The following is an 18180-nucleotide window of genomic DNA, read 5'->3' as shown; positions in this document are numbered from 1 at the left end:
GTTGGCATGAAAAAAAAAGCAAAAAAAAAAAAAAAAACAGAAAAGAAACGAAAGCGTTACGTAGAAAAAAAAAACGTTGATTTATTTCGTATGGATTGCATAGAATATACTACAGAATTTCATCGTTTCCGTTGAAATTTCCATTGAAAGATGGGCGGTCCGTCGGGTGTTGCAGGTTTGACTTGCTTAGGGTTCGGAACTTTTTTATCCTGTAACGCTCGTTTCACTTCAATTTTCTGCTGCACTATCGACAGCTCTCTCTCGCGGTCGATACGCTTGTGCAATTCTTTGTAAGCCATGTGTTTCTGCTGTTCCATTTTTGACAGCATCTTTTCATCGATATCCGGTAGCTTCATTTCCCTTAGCTTGGACAGTTTTGGTCTGTTCGTTCGCCTGCCGAGCAGCGTCGCATGAGTGTCCAGCCTCTTGGCCACGTCGAAGGACTTCAATTCGTTCCCATCGTCAGCGAAGAATGTGTGCTTATTTTTGGTCTCGTTAGCCGCGTCGATCATGTGCAGCTGGCTTTGCAGTTTGTCGATTTTTTTCGCCTCGATGTTCCTCTTGTAAGAAACATATCTGATGTCCTGAGTCTCCATAAGTTTTATCTGATCCGGTGTGTGCTCCTCGGTCTTTACCTTCTCTCTGTGAATCCCGTTACGAAGTTTCGCGTTTATCATGTGAAAGTAGAACTCGTCTGGATTCTTGTTCAACGCCCGCTTACGCAGCAGCTTTATCGTCGATTGTTTCTCATGATAATCCGTAGCCCTTGCTACGTAATCCTTCTTCTTTTCTAACAGACCCAAGTGCGCTCTGCTTTCCGGCTGGTGACGCTCTCGATGAGTTTTTTGGTTCGCCTTTGCCGCTCTTTTCCATGACGACATTTTTCTTTTTCACCTGGAATTATTCGATTACGTTATTCAAAGTTTGAAGTCGATACATAGATTCGTTCGAAATTCGCAAAACTTCTATATTTTCGATGATAGTAGAAGGGTTAAATTTTTTGTCGATACAGAAAACAAATGTATACAACCATTACTCGTGTATGAGAATAACAGTAGCAAAAATTATGCGGTAGACTTAACCTAAAATTTAAATCTGCTTTGTCAGTAATAATAGGAATAATAATTTTCAATTAGTTCATTTGAATAATTGGTGAGGTTTCGTTTCGTTGTTGATTCAATATTTATATATTATGTTTCACTTTCTGACGTTTTGAAGAAATTAATGTTAGTGAAATAACCTAACCTAACCTCACTTTTCCCAGGTAGATAATTAATCCTCTTACACCAAATGACTCGTATCCCGATCAGTTTCCAGAGATTTATATGCCGACACGTTCTTTTTTAATTTCACCTTTTAATTGATAAATATGCTATACAAATGCAATGAGTATAATCGTGTGGAGCATGCGAATGTATTTATACGTTCGAAATATGGTTGACTGAAATTCTTCTTTTACCGTAAAGGGGTGGGGATACAGCTTGGACGGTCTGAAATGATACGTATTTTAAGGATTTTTTTAGAAAGGAAGTGAAAACACTTGGAGAAAATTGACTGAGAGGCATTTATTATTTATAGTTTCATGAACATTTTAGAAATTTTTCATTAAAATTAATAACAAAATGGTGATATGGCGCATATAAGTACGAACGACTCTGCATTCGAGGGCTTTTGCGGTGGCGCATATCCTGACATTACTGAACCAAAAATTTTATTTTTCTGTCAAAAAATTGTGAAAAAGATTCTGGGATTGAAATTAAAAAATTTAGCCACGAGCTCGAATCGATAAAAAGGTTTTAAAGATTGTGTCAAAATTTCAAGTCGATCGGATAAAAATTGATCGAGGAATCTCCGCCACAGGATTGAAAACGTGATCGTTCGTTACTTATACGAGCCATGCAATCATTTTGCTATTAATTTCAATGAGAATATTCTAAAATGTTCTTGAAACTGTAAGTAATAAAGCTATCAAACTCAAATTGCCTTTAAGCGTTTTCATTTTCGTACGACAGCGCTTTTGGTCAAAAGTTTGTGTTTAAATTAGCCGCCAAGTCGGGCAGTGAGAATCTGTAAAGTTTCCCTTGACCCCCACCAGAGGTGCTAGCGAGCTAGAAATGGCAGTTTCTACTCTATTCCATCATCTTTGATCGGGAACATCATGCACGAAGTTGGCTCTCAGTGACTATTCAGTCGTCAACGACGTGCGAATGTTCGAGCACGCTCGAGACTTTGAGCTCGCGAATGAGAGTGTGTAAATTGATTAGTATTAATAATCTATAATTCACACACTGGTGTGAAGCGAAGGAAGAAGAGGGCGAGTTTAGAAAATTAATTGTGTCTCGTGTTGTGGGCTGTGTAAAAAAAATAAGTGCGACGTTGACACCGTGAATTTTATTTTGACGCGGGATTATAAGTGTCTATATTTAGACGAATACATTTTCACCTTCTCGCTGAAACTGATTTTTTGCCCACTCAATTTTCCTTCTCCTTCTTTCATTCGAACGGAGAACCAGACACGCAGGTATTACGTAGTTCGCTTGCCAATAATAATCTGGACTCTTCTATCTCGGTTCTTCGTTCAAGTTATTTTTTTCTCTTTCTTCCCTCTGGCATATTCCCTTAGTCTTCTCTGGTATTCTGTTTGCGCGTGTCGAGTAAATATTGCGAGAGACGTCGGTGACACGTTCCTACGCAAAAAGCCAGACGGCTTACGTAAAAAATAAAAAAAATAAAAAAAAATAAAAAAAAAGAACCGAGAAGTAATTGGTGTTGAAAATTGTTTACTCGAATTTATTGCCAATTGGCTAATTTAACCCGAGCTCGATACGCTCCATTTAACACAGTTATACTTACGCTCTTCTGAGCGCGCGCTCCGACGAAACAATTGGAATATCTGCACGCGTTTGTTTGCAAAAATTGATCAAATAAAAGAAAAAGAAGAAGAAAAATAAAAGAACCTCGTTCAACTTCGACGAATGTATAAAAATAACTATTTAGCGATTCTTCTTTCTAGGTTATACGTAGACGACAATTGATGCTCGCCGTTTGTTGGCACTTTGTTTAATTCAAATAACGTGTCAATATGGTATTTGAATCGAAGATCAGCAAATTCTCCGCAAGGTATTTGACACAAGGTAGATAAATTAGGATTCTATTATAAAAAATATCAAGGAACCATGAAATAATCGATATTCACTTGTTCCAGGCGCTGATTTTTTAATCTCACCTCAACCTCGACTATTCGTTAACAGTGCCGTCAGCTGCGGCAGCAGAGATTCCGGCATAATCACAGTTGCCAACCCGTGAATAACAAGAATATTTCGCTCGTATTAGCATGACAGCGTGAGGCGAGCGATAAGAAACGCCGCAATCTTCTCAGAGAAGATATTTAGCGCTTCACCTGTGCCGTTCCAAATTCACCATTCATTTCCCGGGGATGATCGACAAGAACAAGCCTATCCGAGTAGTAAGTAGATGGGTATAATTGATAAAAACAAAGGAAAATGTGCGTGCTCAATTAGCTGTATTAATTTTAGTTCTCATCATCGTGTAGAAAAACCAAACCCCAGAGTTCGCTTTTTAGTACCGCACCTGCTTACTTGTACCTAAATTTGCTGTATTAACACAGCAGAGAATAATTAACAAAATATAGCTTGTGCTGTTTATATATTGCATTAAAGTGCATTGAAAATATAAACAAGTGATATATCCATATAATCTGAATTTTGTTGTTCAGTTAAAAAAAAAAAAATTATGTAACTTATTTTTTTTTTATTTTCATCGATCGATTGACCTTTGGTTACAAAAAACTTAGGTGTTATGTACGTATCATATACATATTTACGTATGCACCTATCATTTTTTCTCGTAATTATCAGTTCCTAGTATATGCTCTTACTTGGGTATTTCCATTATCTTTTGAAAGTCAACCGTACATTAACTCTTATCTAATGTTAATTTTTCTTATCTATAATGCGCGTTCTTTCTTCCGCGGTATTCTTGGCATTCATTTGTTTGACACTGACTTAGTTATGTAATAAACTTTTTAAATAATCAGGTCTATCGCAGGAGTACTTGTGGAGAATGATAAAACTGATCAGATATGGCAGTGAAAGAGGCGATCGAGTACGGAGAGTAATTTGGACGAGTATATGTCTGTCTGAAAATTTGAATTTGAATTTTAATTACTGTTTAACTGGCCTGCGTAATTCATGTGCAGGGTGATGTTGAAAAAATGATATTTTGAGTCTTCCTTTCTTTTTTCACCTTATGTTTTTTTAGTTTACGGATCACTTAGGCTTAATGTGATTGAAAATACCACCTGATATCGCGCGAAGATGGCCATCGGCAATGTGATTTGCGGAGCAAACACTCCAAAAGTGAAACGAAAGAAGGTCAAGGTAGAGTTAACCAAGTCTTGTCAATTTCTCTCTTCTTATCAGAGATACACGGTGTATGACAGAATTGAGCGCTGTATATGAACTATGATCACATTTACGTGTGAAATTTTTTATCCTTGATTAACAAAATTTAGTATTCATTAACAATTTGTGCTTTGCGCTCATGTCTTACCAGCAGTAAAATTAGTGTCCATGTTTCCAAAGAAACTCATAGAACTAGTTTTTTTTTTGGAAAAGCTTTACTCCATAGTGACTAACTTGAATAATAAATAGTGAATAATATATCAACGTTCTCATTGTGATTTATTTATATTTTTATTTGAAAATATACCATGATCAAATTCATTTCATTCGATCGTTCGATATTATTTCCTTAAATGAGTGCAATTTGTATTTGTACAGTATTTGTGGTCCTGATGAAAAAAAAAAAAAAACATACATATAGGTATAAATACTATTGTTGAAATTTGTTGAGATGTGAACATTACAATTTTCAATTACAGACAACAGCGCGGAGTTGGATAGAAGCTACTTTTCAAAAGAGGGAATGCGCAAAATTTATTCCTAGTCCTCGAGATGAGCACAGGTGAGTAGGGTGGGATTAGGTGGCATGAATCTGTTAATATTTACAGCCTCAATCTACAAATCATATAAATTTATGGATGGGCTATTCATTATCAGGAATAAATTTATTGATGATTTAACAACCTGTAACTGCTATATGTGAAACTTTATGGTGCGCAAGCAGCTATATATGAAGTATTGGAATCTTAGGGGCAGCTAATGGCATGTGTGCTTATTGAAATAATACTGAAATAACTTTCATCATTAGTGGTAAAGTGAAAATCTGTTGATAGTATCGGCAATTGGTATACTTTGGATTCTAAGCGGTATCGTTGAGGTATCGAAAGTATGAAAATGGAGATGGATTATATTATTTTCATTCAGTTTAATTTTTATACATATTATAGGCTTTCTTATCTCTGACGCAGAATGGTAAAATTGGATAAAGTCTTAACAATTAACACTGGTCAAATAAGGCTTGGTCTAGTAAATAAGTTTGCTGCTATTAGCTTTACGTGTGCATTTTGTGTTTATTTTCAAATTCATCAATCAAAATCATGCTTTTTATACTCATTATTTCAGTTAGATTAACTCAGTTATATGCATATTATACATATATATATATGTATATATATATATATATACATATATATACATATATATATACATATATATACATATATATACATATATTTTTGTTTTTTCTTTTGCAACAAGGTGACTTAAAGTGGAGCACATCAGATGTATAGTATTCTAAATTTATTCCCGGACAATTCGAGTCCACTATTATTTGCCACTATTAAAACGGATTTCTTTTCTCTTACGTTTGGCAAATAAAAAATTGCTCTCACTTTTCATCTTCGTTCATTCATTTCAGTTTAATTTATTTTTCCTTGTTTCATTGCGTGTTTAGGTTGAAAGAAGTAGAGGGAGATAAGGGTGCTGAGTACGACGTAATCACAACAGCCAGGTGAGAATTATCTAGAATGCACCGTCCCATGTTGTACAAAATTGTAAGATTGAGTTCTTGCTGTCAGAGACGTGACAGAGAACTGTTAAAAAAAACAAAATAAAACTGTATAATATCAGATCGGACATCATCCGCACGCTCTACTAAACCCTTGCGCCTTGACGAAATTAATCATTGTTGTGTCCTATCAATCCGAGCAATAGATACATTGAAGAAGACATTTATTTATTTAATTTTTTGTTTTTTCTGTTTGCTTGGATGTGGCGCCTAGTAAGTGTGTTATACTGCTTGCTATTCGAAGTTCGATTATACAATGCTGGTAACAATGTGTAGTACAGATGCAGCCTGCAGATCGTCCATGCGTTCCGAGGTCTTCTTGTTGATATTATTTCTTACAGTTTCCTCATCGGAAGTACGATACGTTATGACTATGCAGATTATTGGATATATTGATGTAATACTTTTTGCAGTGTAATTTCATATTTTTTTTTTGCAGAAAAAACTGTACGATCCTTGAGAGGCTTGTTCCAGAGCTTTTAATTAAATTATTATTTCCCTGACGGTTTTCCTTTAGAATTTACTCAGCCTTTTTTGTCCCATGCTATTTCAGATGCTGCTGCGGGCATTCCTTCACATTTCACTGCGGAACTGGCGCCGATGTTCAAACTCATTCCACCGCTGGCGCCAGCGCTGCTACCGGAGATAAAAAAATTGATCATGAACGAGAGGTTTGGACTCCGGGTAAAAATACTCGAATTAGCCCGACCGATGCATATGGCACGATTGAGTTTCAGGGTGGACCTCATCCAACCAAAGCGCAGGTGAATAGAAAAATTTTAGGAGATGTCTTCTTTAGGACATCGCTATCGATAAAACTCTAACTCAAGATTGTCTATCCAATGCTCAGTATGTCAGGCTCGCATACGATACTCGACCAGAGCCTATTGTTCAACTACTGAGGCACGAATGGAACCTCGATTTACCAAAGTTATTGATCACCGTTCATGGTGGGAGATCGAATTTCGAGCTACAGCCAAGCTTGAAGAAAGTCCTTAGAAAAGGCCTTTTAAAAGCAGCAAAAACAACGGGTGCTTGGATCTTTACGGGCGGAACAAATACCGGTAAGTCAAGAATTCTCTGGCGCAAATATAGATTCGATGACGTTTTTGGCCCTATTTTCAGGTGTAACACGACAGGTTGGCGATGCTCTGCTTTTGGAGCGTTCAAATCAGAGACAGGGGAGAGTCGTCAGTATCGGTATTGCGCCTTGGGGGATACTTGAGAATGGACACGAACTGGTCGGTCGGGGACGCGACGTTCCTTATCACGCCATTGCATCTCCAAGGTATTTGAAGCACAGTGTTATTATTTTCTCTCGTCAACTAGGAACGGTATGAATAAAGTTCAGTTGATTTTTACAGGTCCAAATACGCTGTACTGAACAGCAGGCATGCATATTTTCTTTTGGTTGATAATGGAACTGGAGGGAGATATGGAGCTGAAATAATGCTGCGAAGGAAGCTTGAAAAATACATATCAAATCAGAAACTTCAGCCATGTAAGGTTACCAGTTATTATTGTTGTTTCAGAACCGATTGAATGAAATCGTCGATCAATTCCTCATGAGTTGTTGTGTATTTTTAGACACGCATAGTAGCATTCCCGTTGTGGCACTTGTAATCGAAGGAGGAACAAACACTATCCGAGCAGTTCTTGAATACGTTACAGATGAACCGCCAGTCCCTGTCGTGGTTTGCGATGGTTCCGGTCGGGCAGCCGACCTCATTGCTTTCATGCACAAGTAAAACAATAATCACTGAGTTTAATTACCGAATCTCTTGCCTCATAAAGTAATGCCTGTATTGTTATTTTTTCAATTGCTTTCGTAAATATTGCCAAAAATCATTATGGTATTAGTTCTGTGCGATAATTTTTTCCGTTTTGTTTACGAGTTCCCTTTTGTAGAATGTAGCTGTGAATAAAAATTATTATCCTAAAGGTACGCGACAGAGAGTGAAACAGAGGGTGACGGCTTGCCAGACGGGATGCGTCTACATTTGTTAGGCACTATTAGGCACACCTTTGAAGTTTCTACCGAACAGGCGGAACAACTGTACTTAGAGCTACTTCAGTGCACACGTAACAAAAACCTTGTGCGTCTTTATTATAACTTTTGCTATTCTACAATAGATTTGCTAACTCCTTTTCTGTTCTCCAGATTACAGTATTCAGAATTACGCATGACCGGCCTCAAGAACTTGACCAAACAATCCTCACAGCCTTATTTAAGTCGCAGCAGCTCTCGCCAGCTGAACAATTATCACTGGCTCTGACTTGGAACAGAGTCGATATAGCTCGTAGCGAAATATTTGTATACGGACAAGAATGGCCGCCCGGAGCACTCGAACAATCCATGATGCAGGCTCTACAGCACGACCGAATTGATTTTGTAAAACTTTTGCTTGAGAATGGTGTTTCAATGCGTAAATTTCTCTCCATACCTCGTCTCGAAGATCTCTACAACACAGTGAGTAAAATCACTTATCAAACTCATAGTCTGGCTACTGTTCAATACATCTTAACCAAATAATTTCGCTTTCTTTTTTTCTGATAAAATTTACCAGAAAGAAGGGCCATCCAACACTCTTGGCTACATTTTGAGGGACGTGAGACCACACATACCGCGTGGATATATTTATACACTGCACGACATCGGTCTTGTGATTAATAAGCTGATGGGTGGAGCTTATCGGGCTCAATACACTCGGCGAAAATTTAGAGCGGTTTATTCTCGAGTTATGAAGAAGTCTGGTGGACACGCGCATCACGCTCATGCCCATCGTACCAATAGTGCAACGAGTTTTGCTGGTCGATGTTACTCGGTTAGCGGCGCTGCTGGAAAAACTGATAGTTTGACGATGACTCTGCTGGCCGAGACGCTGCCAGGGGACAGAGACACACCGCTCTTCGATTTTCCGTTCAACGAATTGCTGATATGGGCTGTGCTAACGAAACGTCAACAAATGGCGCTTCTTATGTGGCAACACGGGGAGGAAGCATTGGCCAAAGCGCTGGTAGCTCTAAAACTTTACAAGGCAATGGCGCACGAAGCTGCGGAAGACGATCTTGAGACAGAGATTTACGACGAACTGCGTAGTTACGGCAAGGAATTTGAAACTATCGGTGAGTGTCCACAGAGTTTTATGAAGCGTTTATTGATTAATGTTGAATTGGCAATTAATGAATGTGTTCGATGTCGTTTTGCATTATTCATTTCATGTGAATTAAATGTTTAGCCTTAGAGCTTCTGGATTTTTGTTATCGACAAGACGACGATCAAACTCAACAGTTGCTAACGTCAGAGCTTCAGAATTGGTCAGGTCAGACGTGTTTGTCACTTGCTGTAACTGCGAACCATCGTCCTCTTCTAGCACATCCTTGCAGTCAAATTATTCTCGCTGACCTCTGGATGGGTGGCCTACGAACACGTAAAAATACGAATCTCAAGGTCAACCTTGTTATCTAGTATATGATGAAGTTACTTTACACCTATTAGTACCTAATTGTGAACTTATCATAATATCATTTCAACAATTTATGGTACAATTTATTTTGTTATAAAATATCAGTTTTTTTTTTTTTTTTTCCGCAATAACTCTGTTTTTGATTACACCGACAGTTAATCGACAAGGAAGGGGTAAATTGCATGCCACCACTACGTTTTGCTTTTTGTTTTTATGATTTCTTAGCCTTGATGTTTAATAGTTGTTACTTGGTACCAGCGTAAGTCCTTCTATGTAGTTTCACTTTCACTTTTGACTCGATCATCTCAATGCTTTGTCCGAACTGTAGGTAGTACTTGGCCTGCTGTGTCCGCCATACATAACACGGCTGGAATTCAAAAGTCGAGAAGAGCTGCAGCTTATGCCACAGACACAGGAGGAACATTTAATTGCTCTTGAGGACGAAGATGAAGACAGTGACTACGAGCAAGGAGTCACTCCCACATTAGCGTCGGCTCCGGCACACCCCGAAGTCGAGGTAACATATCGTTTTTCTCAATTTTATAAGTTTTACGAGTTTTCACGTTAGTATTTACTAATACAATAAACACACTAGGTATTATTGGTTTTTATTTTTTTCCTTGTGAAGTTTAAAAGCCAGTGCGAGGCGTTCCGCTAAACACATATGGTCGATTTCTAAGTAAATTGTTGGTCCGATCTTGAAACGTCATTCCAGTGGCTGGTAAACTTTGCGAGGAGAAATCAGTTTTCAAGTGCTAACATATCCCGAATTATTATTGCTAATCAATCATCACCTTTTCTTTGCGTTTGAACTATATGTCAAGACAACGATTAATGAAAAGCTGTAATGATATTTTGCATCTGATTGTTATCGGTGCTTGTATTCCATATTTTTTTAGAAACGTCCACGTAGCAGCTTGAGTATTCGCAGCAAATCCTCTTGCAGTCAGCAAGGCATCAAGGTACAACAGTGTCGAGGAAATCGAGATCAATCAGTGATCGCTATCTTCCATTTTTATATAATGCTTGAATTGTCATGTGACGTCCTTGTCACCCACTAAGAAATTCTTCAAATGCTGTTGATTGTTCTTTCTTCCGTTTTGTCCCCGGTCAATGTCGTTTTTCTTTGTAGCAGCTTTGGTTGCGTTTACATAACACAACAATTTATTATACGCTCTTATATTATATGCCTGTTGTAATCGTTAGATGTACGTATTTCATTTTCCAGGTTCAATTATCTCTGCTTTCTTACTACTTCGAAAATCCTTCCATCACTTTTTCTCATTACCGTCGAGAAATTGTTACAGTTGCCTATGTATCTACTTTCACTTCTGTAATAGCCACCATCTTTCGCTCGCTACGCACTGAACAATGTTAACATTGCTTTAATTACTTGATCGGTTTTTCGCAGGCACTAATTTCCACTGAAAATGGAACAATAACTGCAAAAGACACAATCGTTCGAGAGAATGGTAAAGTTATAACAGATCACGATGATTGCAGTCCCAGATTTGTTCACTCCTTGCCCGAATACTATGATATAAAAACAAACCGACCCTTACGTCTGAAAAAGAAGCTCTACGAATTTTATACAGCTCCTATTACCAAATTTTGGGCAAGTTCGGTAAGTACTTGAAACATAATTACACGTATTCTGTTTTATTTATTTGACAAATGGATAGCGGCTACAAAATTTGCACGTTTCAGATTGCGTACATAGTATTCTTGGTGCTATTCTCATATTGCATTCTTGTGAAAATGGGTCACATGCCTGCCTGGGCTGAAATATACTCCATTGCCTACATTTGCACACTCGGCTGTGAAAAAGTTCGGCAGATAGTGTCTTCCGAGCCAGCAACTTTATCCCATAAGTTCAGTGTCTGGGCATGGAATATGTGGAACCCGTGCGACGCCGCTGCCATTCTATTTTTTCAAATTGGTCTCATTCTACGGTTGAGAATGCCCACTATGGAAGTAGGGCGTGTTATTTATTGTGTGGATTGTATATATTGGTACCTGCGAATTCTCAACATTCTCGGAGTCAACAAGTACTTAGGTATCTGGGTTTAGAATAGAAATTTTGGAAATAATTCGTTGTCTCGTTCCTTAACTTAATCATTTTAATGACTTTGCATTGCAGGTCCTTTGGTTACAATGATGGGAAAGATGGTGAAGAATATGATATACTTTGTTGTACTGTTGCTAGTTGTACTGATGAGCTTTGGCGTAGCCAGACAAGCTATTCTTAATCCTAATAGTGAACCCAAGTGGCGAATTTTGCGAGATGTAAGTCTGCGACATTGTTACTTCCTTTTCAATTATCATCACCATTTGTCGATTGATCGTTGGATTCATGTATTGATTTATCAACAGATATTTATGGAGCCATATTTCATGCTTTACGGTGAAGTGTACGCGGACAATATAGATCCAGACTGCGGAAATGACCCAGGACAGGTTCCGTGCCTTCTGGGAAGGTGGATAACACCCGCTGCCATGTCCGTCTACCTTCTCGTGGCCAATATTCTCTTGATCAATCTCCTGATAGCAGTATTCAACAACATATTCAACGAAGTGAACGCTGTCGCCCACCAAGTATGGATGTTCCAACGTTTCACCGTCGTCATGGAGTACGAACAGAAACCGGTTCTCCCTCCACCACTGATTATAGTTTCGCACATCTATTTGCTCATTAAATACATCATCAGATGCGTCAGGCAAGGCGAGATGCGTTCCACAGAAGCATATGACAATGGGCTGAAACTCTTTCTCGAGGAGGATGATATGGAGCGATTATACGACTTTGAGGAGGATTGCGTCGAGGGATATTTCAGGGAACAAGAACTCAAACTACAGATGTCGACAGACGAGCGAGTGAAAGTAACAACCGAACGCGTGGAGCACATGCATCAGAAAATCGAGGACATCGACAAGAAGGAAAACAGTAGGAACGTTTCCTTGCAGGTAAGAATTTAGCATTAGTAGCATTGCTAATTGAAATTTCGTTCTCAACGTTAAAATCTAACATATTTTCTTTTCAGGCTGTAGAATTTAAGATGCGAAAATTGGAGGAGCTGAACGAACAGACGTTGGCTCATTTAGGAGTAATACATCGTTTCATGGCGACTCATACGTCGAATTTAGATCTACCGCGGTTCGACCCAACCACAGAACCACGTACCAGACGAGCTTCTGAGAGATCGGAGGCCGCTTCCGAGTCAGACTTAATCACGCAATCGCCTCTGCTTCACACCCGACGCCGCAAACTCTTGAAATCATTAACGGACGCAACCTTCTTCCCAACAACAACAACGCCATTGGAGGACGAGGTACCTTTACGAGCTACGATTCTTAGCTCGCTGGACAATCTGAGCAAGAACGATTCGTCGAACAATAGTGACGAACCAGCTTCTCAGGAGGTTTTCAAAACCTCGGAAAGTAGAGAGAGCAACGTTAGCGAGGGGAATGCAAAACCAGAGAAAGAAATTAACGATCATTATAAAAGGTCGGGCAGTGTTGACGTCACATCGACTTCGGCGTTCGAGGCGAGACGCGATTCCTCGGGTCATCCTCCGTCGGTGAGGCAATCGAGCCGCACGCTCTCTGAGCCGGATAATCTTCTCGCTCCTCCTGTGAGCGGTGCGCAAAGAGTGACGTGGGCCGAGCCGAAGGTAGCTGTGATACCGAGCTCTGCGGGGAGTAATAACGCCTCGTCTAATCAGAGGTCGGTTCTTCTCGCAATGCGGTCCGAGTACACCAGCATCACCGACGAGCTCGAAAGTTACTGCGGGCTGTTGAGTCCCCCCAGAACTCCGCCTGTCTCGCCTCCTCCTCGTCGAGGAAGATACGCATCGGAGATGTCAAACCCCGAGATGGCTCTGCACATTGAGAAGGAGCATCTACGCGACGCCGAGGAGTGCGACTATCAACTTATGGAGGGACTTATACATCGGCGATACATGCACGATACGGACATAGCGGAGGATGCAGAATCCGATGACAACGAGGACAGCGCCTTCTTCCTGACTGTACACAACGAACGGCGACAGCTCAGACGGGCCTCCGCCATCGAAGATGAAACCTTCAAATCCCGACCCACCATCAGCGTCACCAAAGAAATCGAACAGACTCTAGCTCGACCTCCTATTCGAGAGAGTGATAATGATCTACCCGCCGATCATGGCCTCAGCACATGTCCTGCTCCGGCGTCTGAGACGATGTGTTGATTTGTGCCATCATTTTTTTCAGTCAGTCGCGGATAGCTTAGTACATGATTTTTGGCTCGTGCCTTGGTTATTCGCAGTCATTTGTCGGTGGCCTCATTGATTTTTTTAACTGGTATTTCAAATGGAATATTCTCTACGATTCATCTTCCAGTATTCCACATTGTGACGTACATAATGCGTGCGCGCACACGCGCACACACACAGAGATCTTCCGTTGTGCTTTTATAATCGACTGTATCTTACAGATTCTTATGAAGTCTGTATGTTTGCTATACATATCTTTTTTACTTCTATTCTGTAAAATTTAGAAATTGTGATACATGTTTTAGTATACACTTAGTGTAGCCGGCAATATCATCTTATACACATACGGCAAGTTCGACACTTGATAAGAATATTTTGTAATCAATTCAGCTTTGGAAGATACCACGCATCTGAGTAATAATCATTTATTCGCTGCAGTAGCAAAAATACTCTGAAACACAACCTTTCGCTGGAAACGGAAGTTGGAATAAATATGAATTGTTACTCGATACTGTTATAGTATCTAGTATATACATGCTTAACGATCCTTTAGCGACCGTTTGATTAGGTGAATATATTTTATTAGATTTGCGATTGCTATGCAGGTAATTTGATAATTAAAATTATTCTCATCGTGTATTTTTTGCAATCTGTAGGTAATTAGTTTAGATTAGATCTCAAAAGAGAACATTTTGTTGGATATTTGTCTGGGGTGCGTTTTCTAGGTATGACTTCGTGAATCGATCCTATTCTATGGTTCACGATAGTTTTTTTCTCCTTTCTTTTCGTAGCCTCATAAAGCAAAAACGTCTAGTTTACCCACGATAGTCATTGCTTCCAATAAATTGTTCTCTTACAGATGTAGTGAACACGGTTTTTTTGTAAAAACTTGGTGATTTAAATTTAATATTTCTTCACGTTTATATGAGATGAAAATACGTATATGTATACATATATCTACAATTTACATGTGTATTATGAATACCTTTACATGTACGAGCGTAATTTTTTTACGCTCAATCTTAACTATATATGTACTTCAATAGAGCTTATTAGCTTATTGTAGTATTAGTAAATTCTATCGAAGATTTGATTGAAGAATTTGTAACGATTAATTATTAACAATCGGAATTTGTACATAATAATAATAATAATATCAAGAATGATAATAACAGAGAGATAGAGAAAGAGAGAGCGAGAGAAAGAGCTTAAAATAATGAATGTTATAGGTTTTGGAAATTAATCCACTAATATCGTGTGTCACCTACGACTTGTAATTCGTACATACCTACATCCTCCATGCGTCGGAAGCTTATCAGCTTTGTAATTGAGAATTTCACTCGCAATTCAAAGCTCCAAGCTTATGCAAGTACACACTGTAATATTGCTCAAAGAAAAAAAAAAAAAAAAAATAACCAAGAACATATGAAAACAAATACAACATAATAATAATATTAGTTGTGAAATGAAAGTTGAAAAAAAAAAAATATATATATATATATATATATACATATATATCGCAACCGTTGGATCGCACTTCTATTACTGAAACACGTAATATTTTATATAATTATGTTGACAATTATGATTTACTTTGTTCGGTATTTCATTAGCTAATTTTTGTTCATTTATTTATTTATTTTTTTCCAAACAGTCAAATTTATATACCGCAAAATTTTTCGACTAGTCACAAATGTAGGCAATAATACGAAACTATTTAGAAAATTTTTTATATGGAGATTCTTTTATCAGCTGGACCACTTCTCCATTTATCTCTCAAACATTTCTCGTTATTTGTGTGTTTTTAGTACAAGTTTAAAATAAACCATTCGATTTTTGCTCCAAATTTTTAACCCAACGTTCTTAGAAATTCGCGACAATTAGGGCTCGATGAAAATTTTTTAGAACAGCAGTACGAATAGTTTCATAATAAAATTACCGAAGTAAAATTATAGTGGTAAAAAATATATTTTCAGTTATCTAGTTTTCCTGAGATTTGACATTTATACCATGTCTTAATTCCAAATCTCTACATAATGGTGCTGTATAAGTTTTTTTATTTTTTTTTTTTGTTGATTTTGGTAGCGTTTCGGAAAATTGAATAAGTTCCGGGAAAAATTTAGAGTACAATGAATTGTAGAAAAAAAATAAAAATTGTTTATAAGCATAATTATTTCCAAGCAAATGACAGTGGAAACAAAAAAAAAAAAAAAAACATATCCAAGAAGTACATGGAAAAATTGGTCCAGTTTACAAAGAACATCCGTATTTTAATAAAAAGTTACCATATCAAGGTTACCTAGCCTAGCTCATAATATTGCAATAACTTCAGTTAAATCGTCAAACTATGATACGATTAATAATTGTAGTAAGGCGATATAATAATATAGTGTGATAGGATTTTTATCTTTGATCAAATAGGTGGATTAAAAGCTTATTTTTCCTATTTCCGTGTGACAATATAGCAACATGTATTTTTTCTAAAACATGAGATTATGAAACAAAAAGACACACAAAAGAAGAAGAAAAAAAAAAAAGAAAAGAAACTGTATAGAAAAGAAATAAAGCGGAGAATTAATTATATTTACGCAAATTTAATCAATCATATTTTGCGCTATCTGCAGCAATAATTAAAATACGTTATTATTATATCGTCGAGATGACATCGTAAGTGATTAAAGCGAGACAATAATTATACCTGTATGTATACATTTGCGTATATTTTGAAAATAATGCTGAAAACATGAGTTCGTATTTTACTTTTTTAATATTGTAATTATATTGTGTACCGTTTACAGATATATACATGTAACGATCGGTTACCTGTATTTGTTATATAAACTATAATAATGAAATCACTTTTCAATGGCTATGCATAAAACGTAAGTAAGACAATTATTGCTATACAGTAGTAACTGTATCGTTACACGTACATTATACAACGATTTACGCGCTTTTATTCAACGATATATTTAACTTATGCACATCAGTATATGTGTAATGATTCCTTCCTAGAGTTCACCGCGATGTATTTCAATATTGATAACATACTGTATACATCTATAGAGATTCAGAAGTAAATTTTCAAACTGTATGTGCTTAATGACGCAATTAACGTTTAAGATAAACAAATTGGCAATCTTGTTAACATATGACTATATATACACACACCTATACACATATACACTAGTGTAAAATTTCTATAAAATTATTATCCCAAAGTGATAATCAAACGCACGCATATATTCGCATCTAAGGCTATTCTAGGTACGCTATATCTTGTGTACATATTTGTATTGTGATATACCGGGGCAATCTCTTGAAATTTGAAAATCAACTGCGCATGCGCGAGTTTTATCCGCAGTTCGTGCAGGTTGGCCGACCCGAGTTTTCACTTGCCAAACTGTTTCTAGCGTATCTGATGTAGTTTATACGAAATTTCGAGGTTAGAATCTCAAATAATTGAGGCAGCGACACGGAAAGGCTTCGGAAGCATTTGTTATCGGGTCGGAAATTTGATTATTCGAAGAACGATCGGAATTTAATGCTTATGCTCTTTGAAAATTCAAACGTACACATTTTGTGTGCGTTGGCCCGCCTGCATGGCAAACAAACATAACGCTGCGGGAAGACTTCGCCGACCAATGAGATTGAATTATTTGGCGCGTGCGCGGTTGGTTTTCAAGTTTCAAGAGATTGTCCCGGTACGTATGTGCCGCGGTGCGTTTTGTCAGCCAGCAAATGAAAATTCTACTGCCTACTTTATTATAACACATACTATATTATGTATTATAGATTTATTGTTAACATGAGCCGTAATTATCGAACGTCGAGAAGCAACGATATATATTGCGCATAATATGCACATTTATACGTTAAATTCATTCTTTGTGGTAACGTTGAAATTTGTACACCTTATACACAACTCATTGAAGCATACACGTCGAATTATTTTCGTTCAAATCAGATCATTTTTCAAAATCAACAACGGTAAGTTCGATTCTTTCGAAATTGATTTTTTTTTTTTTTTTTTTTTTCAAACGACAGATTGGATTTGAAAATAATTCGATTTAGCGAAGGGAATTTGAAACTAGTACAAATATTCTTCTTGCTTGCTGCGGTACTTGACTATTCGAATACTTTTCATCTTCGGTAGTAAAAAAATCAAAAAATAGTATAGTAAAATGACGAAGAGCGTAAACGTTTTTTGGCTTTTATTAACTTTTGCAATAATTCGTCTCATTTATCGCGAGTATATCGTATAAATTGTTCAGTAATTTTTATAGGGTATTAAAATCAGGGTTCGTACGCACAGGGAAAACCGGGAAAACTCAGGGAATTTAGAAAATAAAACTGGAATTCAAAGTTTCTTGAAGAAATAAACGCGTCCTTATACGTACATTACTTGATATCAAACCTCCTTTCGTTTTTTTTATTACTGAAAATCGCTGACTGTTGTTTGGAAATTGGTA

General features: G+C 37.5%; 2 protein-coding genes across 14 annotated transcripts; one reads left to right on the top strand and one right to left on the bottom strand.

The window, feature by feature from the left end:
- Nucleotides 1-12: 12 nt before the first annotated feature.
- On the bottom strand, nucleotides 13-2498 carry LOC124185998 (probable U3 small nucleolar RNA-associated protein 11). 6 transcript variants are annotated; one of them, XM_046577296.1, is made up of 2 exons: nucleotides 2444-2498; nucleotides 13-894 (listed from the first exon to the last, which is right to left on the bottom strand). In XM_046577296.1, the coding sequence occupies exon 2, from the start codon at nucleotides 879-881 to the stop codon at nucleotides 120-122; it is 762 nt and encodes a 253-aa protein (XP_046433252.1). In that variant the 5' UTR covers nucleotides 882-894; nucleotides 2444-2498; the 3' UTR covers nucleotides 13-119. The 6 variants fall into 6 exon arrangements, with proteins under 6 accessions (XP_046433252.1, XP_046433253.1, XP_046433249.1 ...); XM_046577297.1 differs by lacking the exon at nucleotides 2444-2498 and adding an exon at nucleotides 1460-1479; XM_046577293.1 differs by lacking the exon at nucleotides 2444-2498 and adding an exon at nucleotides 1246-1447.
- LOC124185996 (transient receptor potential cation channel trpm) lies at nucleotides 2160-16277 on the top strand. Of its 8 annotated transcripts, none has more exons than XM_046577284.1 (22): nucleotides 2160-2247; nucleotides 3014-3134; nucleotides 3206-3466; nucleotides 4282-4400; nucleotides 4904-4986; nucleotides 5878-5934; nucleotides 6545-6755; nucleotides 6842-7055; nucleotides 7117-7279; nucleotides 7356-7492; nucleotides 7579-7735; nucleotides 7934-8087; nucleotides 8153-8461; nucleotides 8559-9117; nucleotides 9231-9442; nucleotides 9787-9975; nucleotides 10358-10420; nucleotides 10870-11082; nucleotides 11166-11514; nucleotides 11599-11744; nucleotides 11832-12422; nucleotides 12500-16277. In XM_046577284.1, exons 4-22 carry the CDS (start codon nucleotides 4338-4340, stop codon nucleotides 13682-13684), a joined length of 5055 nt encoding a protein of 1684 aa, XP_046433240.1. In that variant the 5' UTR covers nucleotides 2160-2247; nucleotides 3014-3134; nucleotides 3206-3466; nucleotides 4282-4337; the 3' UTR covers nucleotides 13685-16277. The 8 variants fall into 8 exon arrangements, with proteins under 8 accessions (XP_046433240.1, XP_046433241.1, XP_046433239.1 ...); XM_046577285.1 differs by lacking the exon at nucleotides 2160-2247 and adding an exon at nucleotides 2399-2521 and having other exon boundaries at nucleotides 3014-3120; XM_046577283.1 differs by lacking the exon at nucleotides 2160-2247 and adding an exon at nucleotides 2399-2521.
- The last annotated feature ends 1903 nt before the right edge of the window (nucleotides 16278-18180 follow it).

The sequence above is a fragment of the Neodiprion fabricii genome, chromosome 7, assembly GCF_021155785.1.
Source record: "Neodiprion fabricii isolate iyNeoFabr1 chromosome 7, iyNeoFabr1.1, whole genome shotgun sequence".
NCBI classification, from domain to species: domain Eukaryota; kingdom Metazoa; phylum Arthropoda; class Insecta; order Hymenoptera; family Diprionidae; genus Neodiprion; species Neodiprion fabricii.
The sequence above is the reverse complement of the archived record's forward strand: the minus strand, read 5'-3'. Positions and strand labels throughout refer to the sequence as shown.